This window comes from Aptenodytes patagonicus, chromosome 5, assembly GCF_965638725.1.
Source record: "Aptenodytes patagonicus chromosome 5, bAptPat1.pri.cur, whole genome shotgun sequence".
Lineage (NCBI taxonomy): Eukaryota > Metazoa > Chordata > Aves > Sphenisciformes > Spheniscidae > Aptenodytes > Aptenodytes patagonicus.
In genome coordinates, this window is record NC_134953.1 from 107686 (window position 1) to 126097 (window position 18412).

At 35.3% G+C, this 18412-nt stretch overlaps 1 protein-coding gene across 6 annotated transcripts in view; it reads left to right on the forward strand.

Moving 5' to 3' along the window:
• The window catches only part of CCSER2 (coiled-coil serine rich protein 2), an 80100-nt gene that overhangs the window by 33408 nt on the left and 28280 nt on the right, over positions 1 to 18412 (forward strand). For all 6 annotated transcript variants that reach the window (XM_076338280.1, XM_076338279.1, XM_076338282.1 and 3 more), the window contains 3 exons: positions 5484 to 5574; positions 8808 to 8970; positions 9828 to 10023. In XM_076338280.1, coding sequence (XP_076194395.1) covers positions 5484 to 5574; positions 8808 to 8970; positions 9828 to 10023 — 450 coding nt within the window. The remainder of the gene's footprint in view (positions 1 to 5483; positions 5575 to 8807; positions 8971 to 9827; positions 10024 to 18412) is intronic.

Consider the following 18412-nt stretch of genomic DNA (forward strand, 5'->3'; position numbering starts at 1 on the left):
ACTTCTTTTTTTTTTTTCTTTTTTTAATGGAATGTCACAAGGACACGTGTCTGCTTTAAATGATTTAGTGACTTTGACAACTGCTTTTCTAAGTTTACAGAGAAGTATGTTGTCATAGAGAGATGCTAGTTTTTCTAAGACCTGTGTTTTTTCATGTAAAATTGCATTTTTAACATGTTTTTCTTGTATTAATTGTCCAAAGGACCTATAAAAGTAATTCTGGTATTTTGGAGATTCTGACAGAATTCTATTCAGAGGGCTTTTTATTTATGCATATTTTTTTTTATTTTTAGGATGATTTAAATGTCATTCTTTAAGCCATTGCTTAAATTGCTCTGATATGTTAATTAGTTTTTCAGTAGCTTCTAAGTTTGTTATCCATGCCCAAATTTGGCCCAAACTGAGATCTCAATTTCAGAGAACTGTCAGAAAAATTTAAACATCAAGCTTTCTTCCAGTATGTGTCCATGAGATCTTTTTAACATAAAAATGGAGAAAAAAATTTATGTGGACAAATGACTTTGCTTCATCTTTCAACAGTTTCTAAGAAATTGTTTACTCTCTTACTGAAAACTGGAGATCAGCCTCAGGTAGACATAGAAAAATTGAGCCTAAAATTTGGCCATAAAGACTAACAATGTTCAAAATAAGTAAAGCACCTTTAAGTAATGGAAGTCATAAAATAACCTTGATTTCATACTGGTCATTACTGATACTTGCTGTAATACGTTTTCATCAAAAGGAATACAGCATGGTACTAAAAGAGTAACTAACTACAAGTCTGAAGTCTGATTCTAACCTACTGATGATTTGTTTGTACGAAGAGATTAAAGTATAACTAAATAAATGGAACGTCCTATAAGGTGCTGTCATTCAACAAAGTGACCTGTAATTACTGCTGTGTTCTTTAAGTAAATAACTTTGAAAATATGTACTGGAAATAGCCTAGCGTGTTTCATAATATCCAACCAGATTTAACAGTGAAGTTTTTACTAAATTAGATGATATTAATGTTAGATAAAGCTTCTATAAATGCATTGTCAGTAACCTGGGAAAGTAGTATGTGAATACTAACATCAAAACTAGGCATGCCAGAGAGGTATTTATATACCGATGCTGTAGATGACACATGATCTTTTGCTGCCAAATTTTGAGCTTGTAGACGTGCTTTCTATAGCTTTGTTTTTCTCCCCAAAGTGGTGATATCTATCCTTTAATATTTTTGTTGTTTGAAGTTTTTAAAGAGTTGTAATATTTTGTATTAAATGATCTACGTGCATTGCTCGTATGGTCTTTTTTGAGCAAGAAAGTAAAAGGTCGAAGAAATTGTGCATATAGGCTTAAAAAATCAGGATGTAGAGCAAATCAAAATGAAGAAATTTGTAGGTGTATTCAATTTAAGTAATCACTGTGGAATACTTAAATTGCATGTGAGCTTAACAGCCTACTTTCTAAATGTAAAACAAATGAATGAGGTCTGAGATCTTGAATTGTGGAAAAAGGTAAAATGTTCCTAATATTCAACAGCAGTTCATGACTACCTCAATGCAATTGCTTTTCAAGCAAGATAGCATACCTTGGCATGAAAAGAAGGGTACTGAATTGGTGTTTTGAGCTCAGGCTCTTCTCAATTCTGTGAATACTCTCCAAAATTATTTGTCTGAGGGTTGCTCATCTGGAATTGCTTTGTATTTCTGCACTAATGCCAATGCCTGACTTCTTCCTTTTTTTCTTTTTTTAATTCCAGTGTAATATACATTGTGTCATAAGCTTTCACTGGTCCGCATGTTTTTATGTTTAATAGGGAGGAAATGTAGATATCTATCCTTATTCTAATTTGGGCAAGCTGTAATTTGGTTGCATTATATACTTAGCTCAAGAAATGGGAAAGCTGAGAATCAGGCCTCTTGCCTAGGTCTAACTGTTAAGCTAAATCGAACTTAAGTTGGTGGACTGAAAAATACTGCTCTTCAGTGGAAGAGAGCGCTTATGGTGTATGTATCATGAGGAATTTTTAGAAACTGAACTTTTTAAACAGAATATTTTGCTACTCCAGTTGTTATGATGGACATGAATTTATATTGAACTCTAAACCCGTTCGACTTTGGCAAAAGTAGCTGCTCTACAGTACCCCAATCTTCAAAGCATTGGTCTTAATATTGTTACGCCTTTTGAGAAGGAGATTGTGAACTCTATGCATCCAACAAATCAGGCAAAAAAGCCAAGCTGTTGTAGGTGAGCTGTTGGTGTGTGCTTGATTAACCTTTGGTAAGACATAGCAGCTGAGGGCAATCCCTACAGAAAGAATTTGCAGAACATTGAAGTAAACTTTCCAAATGTGGTGTAATTGTTCGCCAGTCTTACCCTTGCCTCTCTATTTAGTCTTTTCCCATGTCCTTACGCAGTATGAGTGTTCCCTGCTGTTGGGGTTCTCAACTTACTCGGTCCTTATACCTGTAGTCATAGATCATCTGTTTCTCACCTAATGCTTTTTCTGTTCTATTGCAGTAAGAGAACAAAGCACTACTGCCTGTGTTCAGTTGAAAACCTTTCTGGAGGGAGAGCTTCTGGACAGCGTTGTAGTTTGACTTGGGATTTTGCAGTCCCAAACTTAATCTCTTTCTAGGTTGTACCATCTTGAAAATCTAGTGCTAAATCAGCCTTGTGGCCCCTTTTAATAATAAATATGCATTATTCTTTTCAACTATACAAATAAAATAGGATTCTTCTCTTACTGTAACTTTTACTAATTGCTGAAACACGTACTATTCCTGTAGGGTTGGAGCTGATGCACTTTTGAAGAATTTTTTTTATTTCCTGTTCTGTTTGAGCTCGTTGCCCAGAATCACTTCATGATGATGATTGCTGTTAAGCACACGTTATTAACAATGTTACTGCCATGTAGTTAACTTCAGTTCATTATACAGTAGTAAGAATAACAATGGAAGTCTGTAAATATAGGTTTTATATGTACTAATGTGTTGATGAAACCTGCACTTTATCTTATAGCTATTTCAAGATGACATTGCTGACATCTACTTTTATATGATATTTCCCAAGTAGATAGCATTGGGAAATACTCAAAGTGAATTCACATATGGCCCAGCTATTACAAAGACTTCATATTCACAGTTGTGTTTTCTAGTGTGGAGTTGCCTCAGTGTGGTGCAGGAATGTATAATTAGGGAAGCGTAATGAAATGTGCTGTTGACAGAAAAGTATGTTTGGCATCTCAAATGCTGACCTTCTCTGACATCATTAGGCTTCTGAAGTTCTGATACAAAGATAGTAAAGTGGCTTATCTAGGTCTATTAGCTAACAGTCTGACATACTACGTTTTTATATTGTGCTTTTTTAATGCTTTTGCACAGCAATGGCAAACGTTTTCAACTTCCTTATATGTTTGTGGCCACTCTCTGTAATTTGTCACGCTCATTAAGGTTCCTGCAGTAGAAGAAAATAATGTTTGTTCATACTAATTTGGAAGGTCAAAGCATGGCATAGAAACAACTTATCAACTAACAAACCAAAGCTGCCTCTCAAACACACATTTTGCAGAATTGTTTAAAAAATACACATTAGTTAAAAACCTTCTAGTTCCTGGAAAAATGTAAATTAATGGAAACAAAAAGAAGTAAATATATACAGGCAGTTTGTTCTCCGAAATGTTAAATCTGCATTACCTTTTAAATGGCTTCCATTTCTCTGTGAAGCTTTTCCACAGTTGGTTTTGTTATTATTCACAATGCCCTGATATGTAGGTTTTTCTGTTTTTTCCTGTAAATACTTCGAACGCTATATGTAAACAAAATAACTCGGGTAGGACTTAGAACCACCTGTTTTTGTTATACTTCAATCTCAAGTATTCCATCTTTCCTTTATATTGCTCATGTTTTACAAAGTGCATATTAACTATTTTCATCTCATACTCTCCCTCCTAAGTCAATAAATAACTTCCCCTGCAGAAGTATAGAATGTTTAATGTTCCGTGTCACACACACAAAAAAAATTAAAATATACTTGGCTCTTTCCACCATTTGTAATGAAATACAGTAGTCCTTTATGAACGCTATAGGAAGACTGAAGAACAGTTGGAGCAACAGTTTAGACAAATGCCTGTTAATGTTCTTCCTTTTCATCTATACATCTCTGACAAAGCGTCTGATAAATGGTAGCCAGCAAAGGGATAGCTTTCCAAGTGAATATTGTTTTGCAGTGTATTGATAGTCTGTATGCAAGTGTTCAGTTAAGTATTTAATGATCACTTTATTATCCAGTGAGAGAGAATTAGTAAAACACTTATTTTACTTAATATTTGGTAAATTTTTCAATATCGGTCCCATGAATCATCTTTAGGTGTAGCTGTTAAACCTAAGAAAAATCTGCATTTCTGGTCTTAGAAAAGAGGCAGATGTGACGTGCCTGAGTCTGATCTTGGGCCTTAAAGCTATGGCTTTTGTTTGTGGGACATGAGAAAATAGAACTCAAGAGTTAGAGCTGTATAACCGTTAACGGTTTCCTTAGACCTACTTTGTGTTATAATCGCTTGCTATTAATAAGTTTAGCTTTCTTTGGATAATGAAGTAAAACAGAGTCTGGGTTTTCTGATAAAGTACTGCGCTTTGTTGCCTGATGCGGCTTTTCAGGTGCGTGGTGCTAGCAGCATCTGACTGCTCAATAAGCTGAATGTTCTACAGCCTTGACCTCTTGAGTTTTTCCCTACCGTTGGTATTCTTAAAGAAAGAGGGGTCGGTTTCTGTCTTTTTAACACTGACTTGACTTGCCCCCACTACAGTCCTTTTTCTTTAATACATGTGACTGACTATATATAATATGTATAATTCCATTTAGTACTAACGCTTTATTTGCATTTTTCTTGTACTATTAGCACACCCATGCAACATGACAGTTTGTTAGTCCCTTTAGAAACAGCTTTATATGAACCGCAATCTTAAAGACAAAAGGCAGCAGAGCTTAGTGCTGATAATAGCATATTTTAAGTTTTGTTGGCCCAAAAAGTCAAGATAACGTAGGTTTCCCCCTTCTTCCTTTCAATGATATTATGATAGTATGATACAAGAGCTAAAATAAGGTGATTTAACATCTTCTCTTCACAAAGGTGTTTTTGTATTCTAAGTGAGCAAAATAATTTAGTTTTAAAATGCTTCCAACTGGGGAGAAGGCAGGATATTAATGAATAGAAAATTCTTTGGAGTATTCCATAGGCATCAGGCAGAAAAATGTTTTAATCCATCTTTGTTTCATTTAGCACTCTTATTGTATCGTATTACTAGAGGTGTGATGACTGTTGTTTGTATAGATGGTCTCAAGTAAGGTTGATCTTGGCCTCTAAAGAGAGGCGGCTGCTGATAACATTGGATATGTGAACAATACGAATGTAACAAAGCTCTGAAACTTTTTATGACAGTAGCATAAACGAAATATCTTGAAAGCAGCTGTATCTCACATTTTCTTTCTTGCAGGATATCTTGAATAATCTTGATTCATGTGATCTTGAAGATGATGATCTCATGCTTGATGTGGACCTGCCTGAGGACCCACCTCATGACAAAGGTTAGTAAATTAGCCAAGCAATCTTGCCGTGAAACTGCAGTACGGGCTTAAGAGACTGAGTTGCATTGTTCTGACTTTTGTTTTAATAAGCCAGTGCACTCTTCAAATTGTTTTTTCTTTAAGTAACAACTCTTTCTTTTCTGAAACGTAGGAAGTGTGATATTTGTGTTCCCCCAAATACAACTCTTACATTTGAAGAATAATTCTAAAGTTAGAAGTTTACTGCCTTTTATAAAAATGCAACCTTGTTGCGCACACTTTGTTTCTTTAAACTATTTTAGTAGAATAAATTTCAAACTTCTAAGTTAGTCCTTCAGCCTCATGCTTCAGCTATGTTTGAAAATGTTGTCACAGCTTTTTTTCAGCTTTGGTGAATGGCAGTGTAATTCTTCTTGAGATAATTATTTGTTTTCTTCTACAAAATAACAATATCTCCTAATATATTTTATACAATTCAGGGTAACAGAAGCCTTAAGATTTAAGATGTGTTTTTTCAAGATGTCTTTTATGCACTCTTGTGGTCAGTGAGGATACTGGCAAACTTTTCACAGGGAGGATAGTGATACCTAGATGCCATGAAAATAATACAAATCCAGACTAGAGTGAACTAGGTAAGGCAAACTATTGCCATACTTTCTCAAATCCTGGCCTGGAAAAGTTTGAGGCATTTGCTTTTGGTCTGATCTACTTATAAGAATTGTCACTGTCATGTGAATATGGGTATTAGCTTTACCTCCATGTTCAGTGGAGGCTAATATATCTTCAAATGAACAGAAACATTGAACGTGGAGGACTGTAATGCCCTACCCTGTACAAACAGCCACTGAAAGAAAAAAAGCTTTCCTTACTTTGTGTACTGTTCAGCTGCCTGCTGAAGTTTGGGGAAATTCAGGTTTTTTTGAGAGTACCTTCGAGTTCTTTGGGTGAAGACTCCTGCGCGTTTGTTAGATATGAAGACAAATTACCAGTAAATAAATGTATAATTCTTCCATCTACCACAATGGTGGCACATCATGTTTGAAGTGTGCGCATATGAAGTGCAGTACTTAATCTTTTAAATCTCAGAATAAGTTTTCCAAAGTACTTGCGTGAAAGGTGCTTACTGACAATAGTGCTAGTATTCAACTTTTAGCCCAGATAGGTGTAGAATTTTTATTTTTTACTTTTTTAATTTTCCAGAATGGATAACAATCCAAGCCTAGGGGATATTCTTTCAATAAGGGTAACTCTAATTCTGTTGGGAAAAACTAAGAAACAATTTTAAAGGGTAGATCAATTTCTCATAAGTTTCCTTGTTTGTAAAACATGCGGTGCATCTGCATCAGTAATTTCAAATTATTAATTTAAAGACTTAAAAATACATGCATTTTAAAGGTGAATGTTTGCCACAAAACCATAAAAAGTTCATGTTTGCCATTTAACCTAGACACAAATGAAATATAATTTTTAATTCACTGCTTGCTTAATTGCATCAATATAATAAACTTAAATCCACTCCCACTTCTACAGCTAAGTATCAATAATGTTTGTGTAGCTGGAATATGTTTTGTGACTGACAATCTGCTGTGTAAGCTGCTGATTCAGGAGGAGAAACTTACTGCTTGAGATCAGTATTAGCTAATTACTATTATTTTTGGCATTTTTTAAAAGTTGGGATTCCATATGAAATTAATGTGGCATTAATGTGGCATAAACTGGGTATCTCTGCTATAATTGCTTCTTACTTGAAATCACTGAATTTTTAGCAAAGAGGATCTGAAAAGAAGAATTCAAAAGCCACCTCCAGGCTTTCCTTTAAGTAAACATGAGCACTGGAAAAAGCAAAATTTATTCATTTTTAATATCCATGTGTCTCTATTCAGTGTCTCAACTTCATTTTCCAAAGCTGAAAATCATAATAAAAAAAATACTTATAAACTTATCGAGGGCTTATGTTGAATATACCCACTTGAATTTTAATGTGTTAAGAGCTGTAGAAGGATGCTTCTAAAAGAAAACAAATCTTCTGTTACTTCAGGTGAATAAGTTTATTTTCTTACCTAATTTTTTGGTTATTGAACTAGGTGATAAAAACTGAATTGTAGATACGAGTATTTGTTATAATGATATCTAACAGCACTTTTTGCCAACACTTTTTTCATAATTATGTGTGACTTCACTGACGTCAGCCTCTTAAGACTTTCCAGGTCTACAGAAGCTCTCCTTGTTTCACTTTGGAGTCTGGGATGCCGCTTGGACACTATTTATAGAAACAGTTCTAGCTCAACAAGTATGCAGTGAGTGAGGATGGCAATTTTAAATCACAGGGTAAAACTGGGCTCACTTCCCAACAACACGCAGGCTGGGAACTAAGCAGGAAGGAAGGCCTGTTTATGAGTGTCTTATGCGCAACTATGTCTGAGTAGGCAGCCAAATAAAACAATGTTCTCTTGTGTAGAGTTATTCTCCTAGCAAAGGACTAACAATGTGAGGAAAAACTCCTTGGGTAAGTGAAGGAGAATTCTGCCATTGCACTTAGCAGTTTATGACTTTTTTTTTTGTGTGTCTGCACGGATAGCAGTTGTTTTGGCTTTGTTTCTAGTGGTTTACAAGCTGTTGCCAAATACAGCTTTTGTTCCCTTAAGAAGTTTGGGGAATCTGCTTTGCTTTGCAGAAGTTAGTGTTTTAAAGAGATTATTTTGTTTGCTTGTTTTAAATCATGCCTGTTGTCTGGGTAAATAAAGATTAAATGTGTCTCAAGTTGAAAAATAAACAAGATGAATAGGATGATGTATGTATGTATTTTAAGTAACGAAACTGTTCTGTTTTGGAATGAAGTACTGGCCCTTTTCTAAAATGTCGTCTTTCTGTGTTTGTGTGTTTGAACTTTTTAAAGGCCTGAAGATCCTGTCAGTAAGAAAGACAGGAAAATGTTACTTTTAGAAACTTTTTTTTTTCTTACCCATAGCCCTACCTCCTCCAAATGACTTTCTACTTAAACCTGAAATACTGTTAAGACTGAATTCTGTAGTTTCTCCTACAGGTTACTCTTGTAACAAGTTTTATATGCTAGTAAAAATGTGACATCATTACAGAAGTCTGCTTGACAGTCCTAAAACGCATACTTTTTTGGATCAGTTTAAAAAAAAAAAAACCCACACAGATTTTACACTGCATCTGTTACCAGCGCATAGTAAATATACAAGGTCTTAGGAACACATTTTATGTGTTTTCTTATTTTATGCTCTCTGTAGAGGAATGTGAAAACATGAGCCGTTATGATAGACAAGAGAGAAATGCTAGGCAACATCAGGAAGGATTCTGGAAAAGAGTACCACAACAGCAATGGAATACGCAGGATCACTATCATCTTGGCCATACTGATCACTATATCCATGGTAAAAATGATTTGAACAGGTAAAGGACTTGTCTCTTTCCCCCCAAACAATTGAAATACTGTGAGAAATCTCTTTTGGCACTGAAGGGTCTCAAGTGATAATGAGTACAAGACATTTTTGGAATAGTTGCATGTCTATAAATAGCATGTCTAAGTGGGAGCATCACTGATTTATAACGATTTCTTTTCAAAACTTCTTGTTTCTGTCACGGTTTTTAAACACAAGTAACAAATCTTTGGATTATGTAATACTATAAATGCTATAGTAATATAATGCTATTGTATACTAATATAATATATTGCATTATATTAATATAATACTATTTTATAATTATATGATAAATATTACTAATTATTATTACTAATTTCATTATATAATTATGATAGTATGTATTATATATATTCTGTTATATATTATATTATTACAATGCTATTATAAAACCCAACTTTTAAAAAATGGAACAACATTACACAGTCTTATTACTTGCATTTTGTAAGCTTGGACAGCTTTTTACTTATTAACTTGTTTTTAAATTAAATGTAATCCTATAGTTCTTATAGGCTAGCTTAAATGATAGTTTATAGACATACTGATGAGCAAACTGGTTTTATGGTACTGTAGTTGTTAGTCTGCGAGAGATTTATGCAAGTGGGAAGGAAAGTCCAGCATTTGAGTGAAATAAGATTGACATTTTCTGATTGATTTATTTTCTGCTGTATTTATTTTCTGCTGTATGCCACAGTATGTGAATATAGCCCTTGTTACATAACTTTCTTTTTTACTAAATGCTCTCTAGCTCTAGTTTGTCATCAGTGGTTTTTTTGTGGCTTTTTTGTTTGTTTTGTTTTGTGTGTGTGTTTTTTTTTTTTTTTTTAGGGGATCAAACTACCTGGAATCTCCTATTGGTCACTTTGAAAGCTATGGAGCACCAAATTTTTACCAGGCTCCTAGACAGCTAGTGGGCTTACCGGAGAATACTGTGATGCTTGATGAAATGACACTTCGGCACATGGTCCAAGACTGCACAGCTGTAAAAACTCAGTTATTGAAACTGAAGAGATTACTGCACCAGGTGAGCTGTTTAAATGGAACAAAAGCAGTAAAGTATATTGGAGAGTGAGCCTAGATGGGCTAATGTTCTGTTTGGCCTTATTAGGCTATTGTCACTTCCTTTATACATCAAATTACAGTGTTCAAGAAAGTGTGCACTTTCTATTGCTATTTAAAATAGTACTTTTTCTGCTTTTTCAGCACTTTACTGACTGCAAAAAATATTAGATTCTCGTATTCTTCTCTGAGGAAATAATGTTAAATTTAAAAGATCAGTGGATGTGAAGACAAGCTTTTATTTAATAAGATCCTAAAAAGCTGAGAGTAAAAAAAAAAAAAAAAAAAAAAAAAGAAAATCGATCCCACTGATCAAACTTGCATTCAGCAAGTCAATGGTAACTGCTTTTTCTTAAGGCTTTGTTTTCCTCATTGTCTTAATCTTTTCTGTGTGTTTTGACAAGAAGCTTAGCAAATCCTCCTGGGTCATCTCTATTGGAAGTGCTCAAATTTAACCTTTCTAGTGTATATAATCACTGAATTGTTATAAGCTTTTGTCGTGGTTTAACCCCAGTCGGCAACCAAGCACCACCCAGTCGCTTGCTTCGCCCCCCTCCTGCTGCCGGTGGGATGGGGGAGAGAATTGGAAGAGCAAAAGTGAGAAAACTCGTGGGTTGAGATAAGAACAGTGTAATACTTGAAATAATAGAATAATAATAATAAAAAAATGTAATGGAAAGTAAAACAACGAGAGAGAGAAAGAAAAACCCGGGGGGGGGAGGGGGGAATGATGCAACCGCTCATCACCCGCCTACCGACCAGCTCCTAGGAAGAAAATTAACTCTATCCCAGCCAAAACCAGGACAGCTTTCAAGGAGCTTTTTCATTTTGCCTCACAACTTGGCAAATTGTGAGAGTTGGTAAACTGCTGGATGACTCAGCAGAAGTATGGCATTTCGGCTACAAGAATTCCTTTGCTACCTTAAAAAAAAAAAAACAAACCAAAAAACCAAAAAGAGTCTGTGAGACTTTCTTTGGAGGCACATACAGATTTGCATTGAAAAGTATCTGTATGATGTTCTCTTTAATACTAGATTTACTGCTGTTCTTTTCTAACAGGATAATGTAATGGAAATAAGTTTGTGCTCTAAAAGTAAGACACTAAAACAAAACACAGCAAAACAAAAAGCAAATCAACCATGAGGCTAATTCAAGGGTATGACTGTGCCTTTAAGAAATGTGACCATATGCTTCCGATGGTAACTGAGAATACTGGAGATGTTTTTCCACTGACAAAATCAGAAACGCAATTGTAACAAAAATAATGTAGTGTCAGAGAGGGAAGATGTGTTCTTAGAGCCTAATGTCTGAGTAGTGGACTGCATAAACTGTGCCTCCCAACAGTCTCAAGTACGCAATTAATACATGAGATACCAGGGAACTTTTTATCCAGAGCTTTTAATGCCTTTAACACAAGGACAATTAAACAACGAGACAGATAATCCGTGTGTGTGTAGTTCATTGTGTAAAGGTGTGCATGTTATAGGCAAATAGTGTGTGGCCCTGCAGAATATTGTATTTTCAATCTTGATCTAGTTTATAATAGCCAGACTTTTCTAAAAGGTTACAGAATACAAACCTTGCCTCAAGTAGCTCAGATTAAGTTTTTTTTTTAAAACTTAAACTCACAGAAGAAACAGTTACTCAATATGTACATTCTTCAAAATTTGCTGCTTCTCTTGCCAAAAGCTTGATCTTTTTTCCCCCTCCCTCCCTGTAATAGCGAGTTTTGTAGTAACAAGTGTTATTCTTCCCTTCAAACTTTGTCAAGGCCACTTCTCCATATTTTCCTGACCTAACCGCCCCCTGTTTTAACTCGCTGCTTCCAAAATTCATCACTGGACTTCTGAATGTTTATTATACTCTTCTGTGTATTCTCCAGCCTTTTAATCAAACAATATGAATAGTAATGTAAAGTAAATTAACAGCTACAAAAGGGAAGACTTTAGACCTCTACTACCTTCATTTACTAAACAATTAGAGTAAAACTTGTATGAAATATTTTTTCATTATTTTTAAGTGTTAAACCTTTCCTGAAAATAGAGCTTTATACTAACAGAAATGAGTAAAAAATATTGCAGTTCTTTTTTTTCTTATTGTAGTGAACAGAAATACAATTTTGAAAACTGTCGTGGTTTAATCTCAGTCAGCAACTAAGCACCACGCAGCTGCTCGCTCACTCCCCCCCCACCCTGTGGGATGGGGGAGAGAATTGGAAGAGCACAAGTTAGAAAAACTCGTGGGTTGAGATAAAAACAGTTTAATAATTGAAATAAAATGATAATAATAATATGATAATAATACACAAAACAAGTGATGCACAGTACAGTTGCTCACCACCCGCCGACCGATGCCCAGCCAATCCCTGAGCAGCGGCCCCCCCCGGCCAGCTTTCCCCAGTTTATGTACTGAGCATGACGTCACATGGTATGGAATGTCCCTTTGGTCAGTTTGGCTGTGCCCCCTCCCAGCTTCTTGTGCACCTCCAGCCTTCTCAGTCGGTAGAGCATGGGAAACTAAAAAGTCCTTGGCTTGTGTAAGCATTACCTAGCAACAACTAAAACATCGGTGTGTTATCAACTTTGTTCTCATCCTAAATCCAAAACACTGTACCAGCTACTAGAAAGGAAACCTATCCCTGCTGAAACCAGGACAAAAACAATTACATGAACTTTAGCCATCTGAACACTGAACTAGGACTTGATCTCGGTCCGGGCATATGACAGGCCTCTTTTTACAAAATGTGAAAAAGCAAGATACAAAGTCAGCTCCTTTCAAACACTGGCTTTAGTAAAGAAAGCAGAAGTTCTTATCTTTGCTTCACCTATATTATACATTTAAATGTGTAAGTGTTACCTTTTTCCAGTTACGACTTCTAGCAATCGCTCTCTACAACTATCTGAAAGGAGGTTGTAGCGAGGTGGGGATCGGTCTCTTCTCCCAAGTAACAAGCGATAGGATGAGAGGAAATGGCCTCAAGTTGTGCCAGGGGAGGTTTAGATTGGACGTGAGGAAAAATGTCTTTACTGAAAGAATGGTGAAACATTGGAACAGGCTGCCCACGGAAGTGGTTGAGTCCCCATCCCTGGAGGTATTTAAAAGACGTGTAGATGAGGCACTTAGGGACATGGTTTAGTGGGCATGGTGGTGTTGGGTCGATGGTTGGACTCGATGATCTTAGAGGTCTTTTCCAACCTCAATGATTCTATGATTAATTTGGATAGGTAGAAATAGAGCTGTAGGTCTATTAAGCTGTAGAGCTTAGGCATGAGGTCTCACAGGAACAGTTGTAGCAAGATAGTTAGATATAGTAATTAAATTCAATTTTATACAATTATCTAATCAACTGTAGTGTCACTTACATTCATTACATGCTATGCTCTACAGCATACCTAGCAGATTCCTAGGGAAACTTATTGTGCTATACTGGATTCATTGCTGTGACTGTAGCTCACATAACCACACATAAATTATCTTGAATATTACTGTCAACATAGCTGCAACAGCACGGGTTTGGTGTTGTGTTCCCAGTTCTGCTTGGAAAAATAAGTAGTTATTTGAGTAGTCTAGCCTTTTCTGAACTCCGTGTGACCAGGATAACAATTCCAGCAGTACACATGCTGTCTGCTTGCTCCTCATATACTGCCATCTTTCTGTATCTTCAGACAGTGAAATCAGGAATAGGAGTCTATCTCATGCAGAATTTCTTAAAATTTTCACTGTAATAAGTATAACCTTCTCTGATTTTGCAGTAATGTTATAAGCTTATATGGAGTGAAAAACATACGTTCTTCTTGCACTAAATGCAGTTGTAATTATTTACAGGGAGATGTTGAACTACTGGTGAATGTTCTCACTTAATGCTTAACTGGAGCACTAACTTTGTGTTGTAAGAAGAAAATGCTTTGCAAGTCTAACTAATAATAATTGACATCTAAATGTTACTGTCTCTTAAACATTGACTGAGGTACTTCATTTGCATGCTTAATAGTAAATAACAAGTTTTCTTCTGATCTTAAAAATGTCTTCCTTCTTCCTTCTCTTCCTCAATTAATTTCTTAAACTTGTTGCTCTAGGTTGAGGCTACAGAGCTAATGTAAATACATCCTTATTTAAATAAGAATTACACTATTTCTGATGCCCTGGAGCATTTGATCCTAGGCAAGGATTGACCATCCTCTGTAGCAGTTTCCTCTGGAGACTGGCAGCAATGATTCACAACCACTCTGTCTTATCTCAGATCAGCACTTACTGATATTTTAAGGAGGACTGAAACATGAAGCGGTTCACAGAACTGTGAGATCTGTGAAGCCTTTTTTTTTTTTTCTGGGGGAGGCAAGGGTTATAGAAAGTTTCTTTTCAACTTACCTTTCATGAATGGAAAAGAAATCCTATTTTTCAAGCACAAATCTTCATTGTAACTTATCAGATATGACTAGTCCATTTGTATGAAGAGGAATGAATGAAATATCCCTGGAAACATTCAAGGTCAGCTTGGACGGGGCTCTGAGCGACCTGATCTAGTTGAAGATGTCCCTGCCCAGGGCAGGGGGTTTGGACTAGATGACCTTTAGAGGTCACTTCCAACCCAAACTATTCTATAAAAAAAATGAAGTCTGTAGTGCAAAATTGTTAAACGCACGAATATATTTTTGCTAAGGCTTTAGATTAGTAAGTCACTTGGGTACTTTCAAAGTACATAGCCATCTTGTTCTTTTTGCATCTAGTGAGATCTGTCAGAGATATTTATCTTTGTTATAAGAAGCCTGAAGACAAGGAACAAACAGATTTAATTAATGAGATACAAAGGTTTCTTTGTGTCATGTATGAAGTTGTATAAATTGCACTTACAATTGTTACTTTTTTTAGACACAAAATAGTTCACCTCAGTGACTTAACTGTGCTTGAAAGAAATGGAACCAAAGAAATCAACAAACAATAGCAAATAAAATTCACAAATTTTAAGTTTAAACAGTTGGGTAGCTGTTGGACTGTCATTATAACAGCGTTTTCACAGTGGGCAGTGGAAACTGTATGACACTTGTTTCTAGCGATATTTGAATGAAACTACACTCAAAATGCCAAGTAGTCAGCAGCTGGATAGCACCGTCTACTTGATGGACACTTAATGAATTTTCTGTTTGCATCTTTATAAAAATGCTGTTAGCAAAGCAGACTATTCAAATGAGTAATCTGAACCGAAGAAAACTTTGAATTGGGAATCAAAGGCTTGACCTTGATAAAACTGTAATAAACCTTAGAAATGTTTAACATTTTTCAACTTCTTCATGAACTGTAGATGCTGGAATGTTGAAAGAATTCTCAAGATGAAATTATTAGTATACTATTAGTAGTATGTTCTTTTAAAATCCTGCGTGTTAAAAAGGCAGCTTATGCTGTTGGGGAACCACAAGGTAATTGCTGAAAATGCATTTGCTTCTAATGGGTTGATTTTTGTAATAGAGGAATTTAAAGTACGTTAGTATAATGAAAACAACTGTTGTCTTTAAGCTTTGAATCTTCCTCTGAGGCGATAATGGGAGATTTCTTCTGAGAAGAGAATACCTTTTATCTTGTCTCTTCTATTCTTCGAAAAGTTTTACAATTTTTCTTTATTTTACATGTGCTATTAACTACAGTCTGCAAGTAGTACCACCCAAAGAAATCAAGGGGAAAAGAGAAGATGGAAAGGATAGGCAGTGAGAACAGCTGCACTGTCTGTATGCTGTATAGAAGGTGCATGTTTATAATGTTGAAATATATTCCGGGGACTATTATGGTGTATTTAGTCACAGAGCTTGACTTTTCTTTTGGTTGTATTTTTTTTTCTTTTTAAAATAGAGGCACATAAAGTGCGAACATGTAACTGCTGAGAGGATAGGAGAAAATACAAGCAAATGTGGCATTTTTGAGCTGCTGAACTGTTTATCAGCAGAAATACTGCAGTGCTCAAAGCCCAACAATCTACAGTAGGTAAACTGCTGCTGTGTATAATCAGCACAGTAGGTTAGAAAGGTAGTGAGGGTTTTTTATTAGGCCATTCTTGACTAAATACTTGTATCTGATAGACTTCTTCATAAATAATAGTCTGTCACTAAATAAAAATTAATGTTTAGTATTCTGTTTACCAAAAGCAGTAAGTCAGTTCTTTGGGAATTTGTAAGGTGAAGCAAGCACGGGGATTTGTGTGTCATTGCTACTAAAGATTTCACGCTTGTAAAATATTGGCATGAGAGCATGTTAAGTACAGCCACTCAAAAATAGAGGTTTCAATTTGTGGCTCTTTGTATTTGGGTGAGTTGTGGTATACCTGTGACAGCCATGATGCAAGGTTATTCCCATAACCTTTAGCTCGTGTTCTTGAGATGGATTAAAAATGACAGATGCAGACTTGAGAATATAATCAAGTGCTTCAGTTAGACTGTAGCATTTGGGAGTGGGTATGTAAAAACGTTTGACGGGTAGAAAATTAATTGTCCAGAGAAATAAGGTGCATGACAGTGTTCAACACTTGGGGAAGGAAGGATTGTTACGTATTTTGCCTGTATGTACACGTAAAAATTGTATCCGTAACTCTCATTGAGTTTGTCCTAAAACAATAAAATCACCTGGTTTGTAGAAAACTAAGATGGTATTCATTTTCTCAGCAGATACCCTTTGCAAAGGAATATGAAGCTGAAATAATATTCAGCATGAAATCAGGCTACTTTGATAGTCTTGGTTGTAAAGCTTTAGACATTCCTCTGGATTTCTTGTATAGGCATTATAATTCTCTCTTTACGCTTGTCTTCAAAAAGTTAGCACAAAGTTTTTTTCAGAGCAACCTTTTAGTCTTTGAGTATTCTAAAAGTGTTTGAAGGGAATTTGTGTGTGGATTTTTTTTTTCCATCACAACCACCTGTTCCCTTTATGTAGCTATTAGTAAATATAGGATGATTTTCTAAGTCTTGCTGGGGTATTTTGTAATGGTTTCGGACTCCATGTTTGCTGTAATTTTATAAGCCACTTTAAAACATATCTTGAGGCATGTGAGTACCTTAGTTTAGTACATAGGGACCACCCAAAACTGGCCAAAAGCTGAAGTGTATGCTGTTCACTTAAGTCCAGCAAAAACTTTCCAGTAAGTGCGACTGAGTTGAAAATCACTGTAGACAGGTAGCGATTCAAATGGGTTGCCGATACTCGTAGCGACAAGAAAAGAACTGTGAAATGATCTGTCGCTGCCATGTTACTTGACTGTTTCTAAAATAAGCATATTCTTGATTAAACACTGCATGCAAATGTATATATGTATGAATTTATATCAGGTTAAAATAATCAATCTATAACTGAAGACTAGCCCTACATAACTAATTAAATGTGAATGTCTGCAACATTAATCCTCTGTCAGTTTACGTACTGCAGGTTATTTTCATGCCTAAACTACCAGTAATGTTTAAAAATCACTGTACCAGGATTGCCAGAATGTTTAAGGTTTGAGTTGTTTGTTGCAATGTTTTAAATTTAGGAAATAGTTAAAAATATTAACAACTATTTTTTCCTTCTCGTGTTGTTGTTTTTCAAAAGCAATCTTCTGCTAAGGAAACCAGATTAAAACTTTTTGTTGCTGCTTATGTTTATAAGTAGAACTTATTTTTCAGTGCATTTGATAAGCATTTGTTTTTGATATGGCTAACAAACTGAGCTCTTGTTTTTGTAAGCCATCCTTTACATTTGGCACAAATGGGGCTAGTATAACTGCTCTGAAGACGTGATTATACTATAATTAATAATGTATACTACTGTAGTAAAAATGTTAGGTAAAAACCAAGAGGTAGCAGCTTTTTATATTGCCTATTGCAATGTGGTGATACCTTTATAAAGTTTATTGTAATTTTACCTAAAGGTTAAAAGTATATGTTCTCTCCAAGTTTCTGAAATTTGATGATATCTTAGCATATAATTTCTAGGCTAGCAAAAATAGCATGTGTATATAACCAGTTGCATTTGTTTTGCTAATTCTATTGTCTTTTTGCTAATTCTAATCTGTTTTGTACATGGATAGCCTTATTCTGCTGATTTCCCCTTCCCCAATCTCATTTTAGCAATATGATGAGGAAGAAAGAAAAAGCAAAACAAGAAAAGTTTCCTAGATTAATCCTAGCATATGTTCTCAATGGGATGCTTAAGTTCGCACTGATAGTGTTAGAACTGATTTTTTTTTTTCAGTTGCCCAATGTTCATTATATGTATTAAGATAATTAAGACAGTGGTAAGGGAATTGATGCAAATGAACTTATTTCTTGCTTTGCTAGTGAATGTTAGTCAGGTATAGCATAGGGCTGGAGTACTTGATTTAAATCATCAGAGAATAT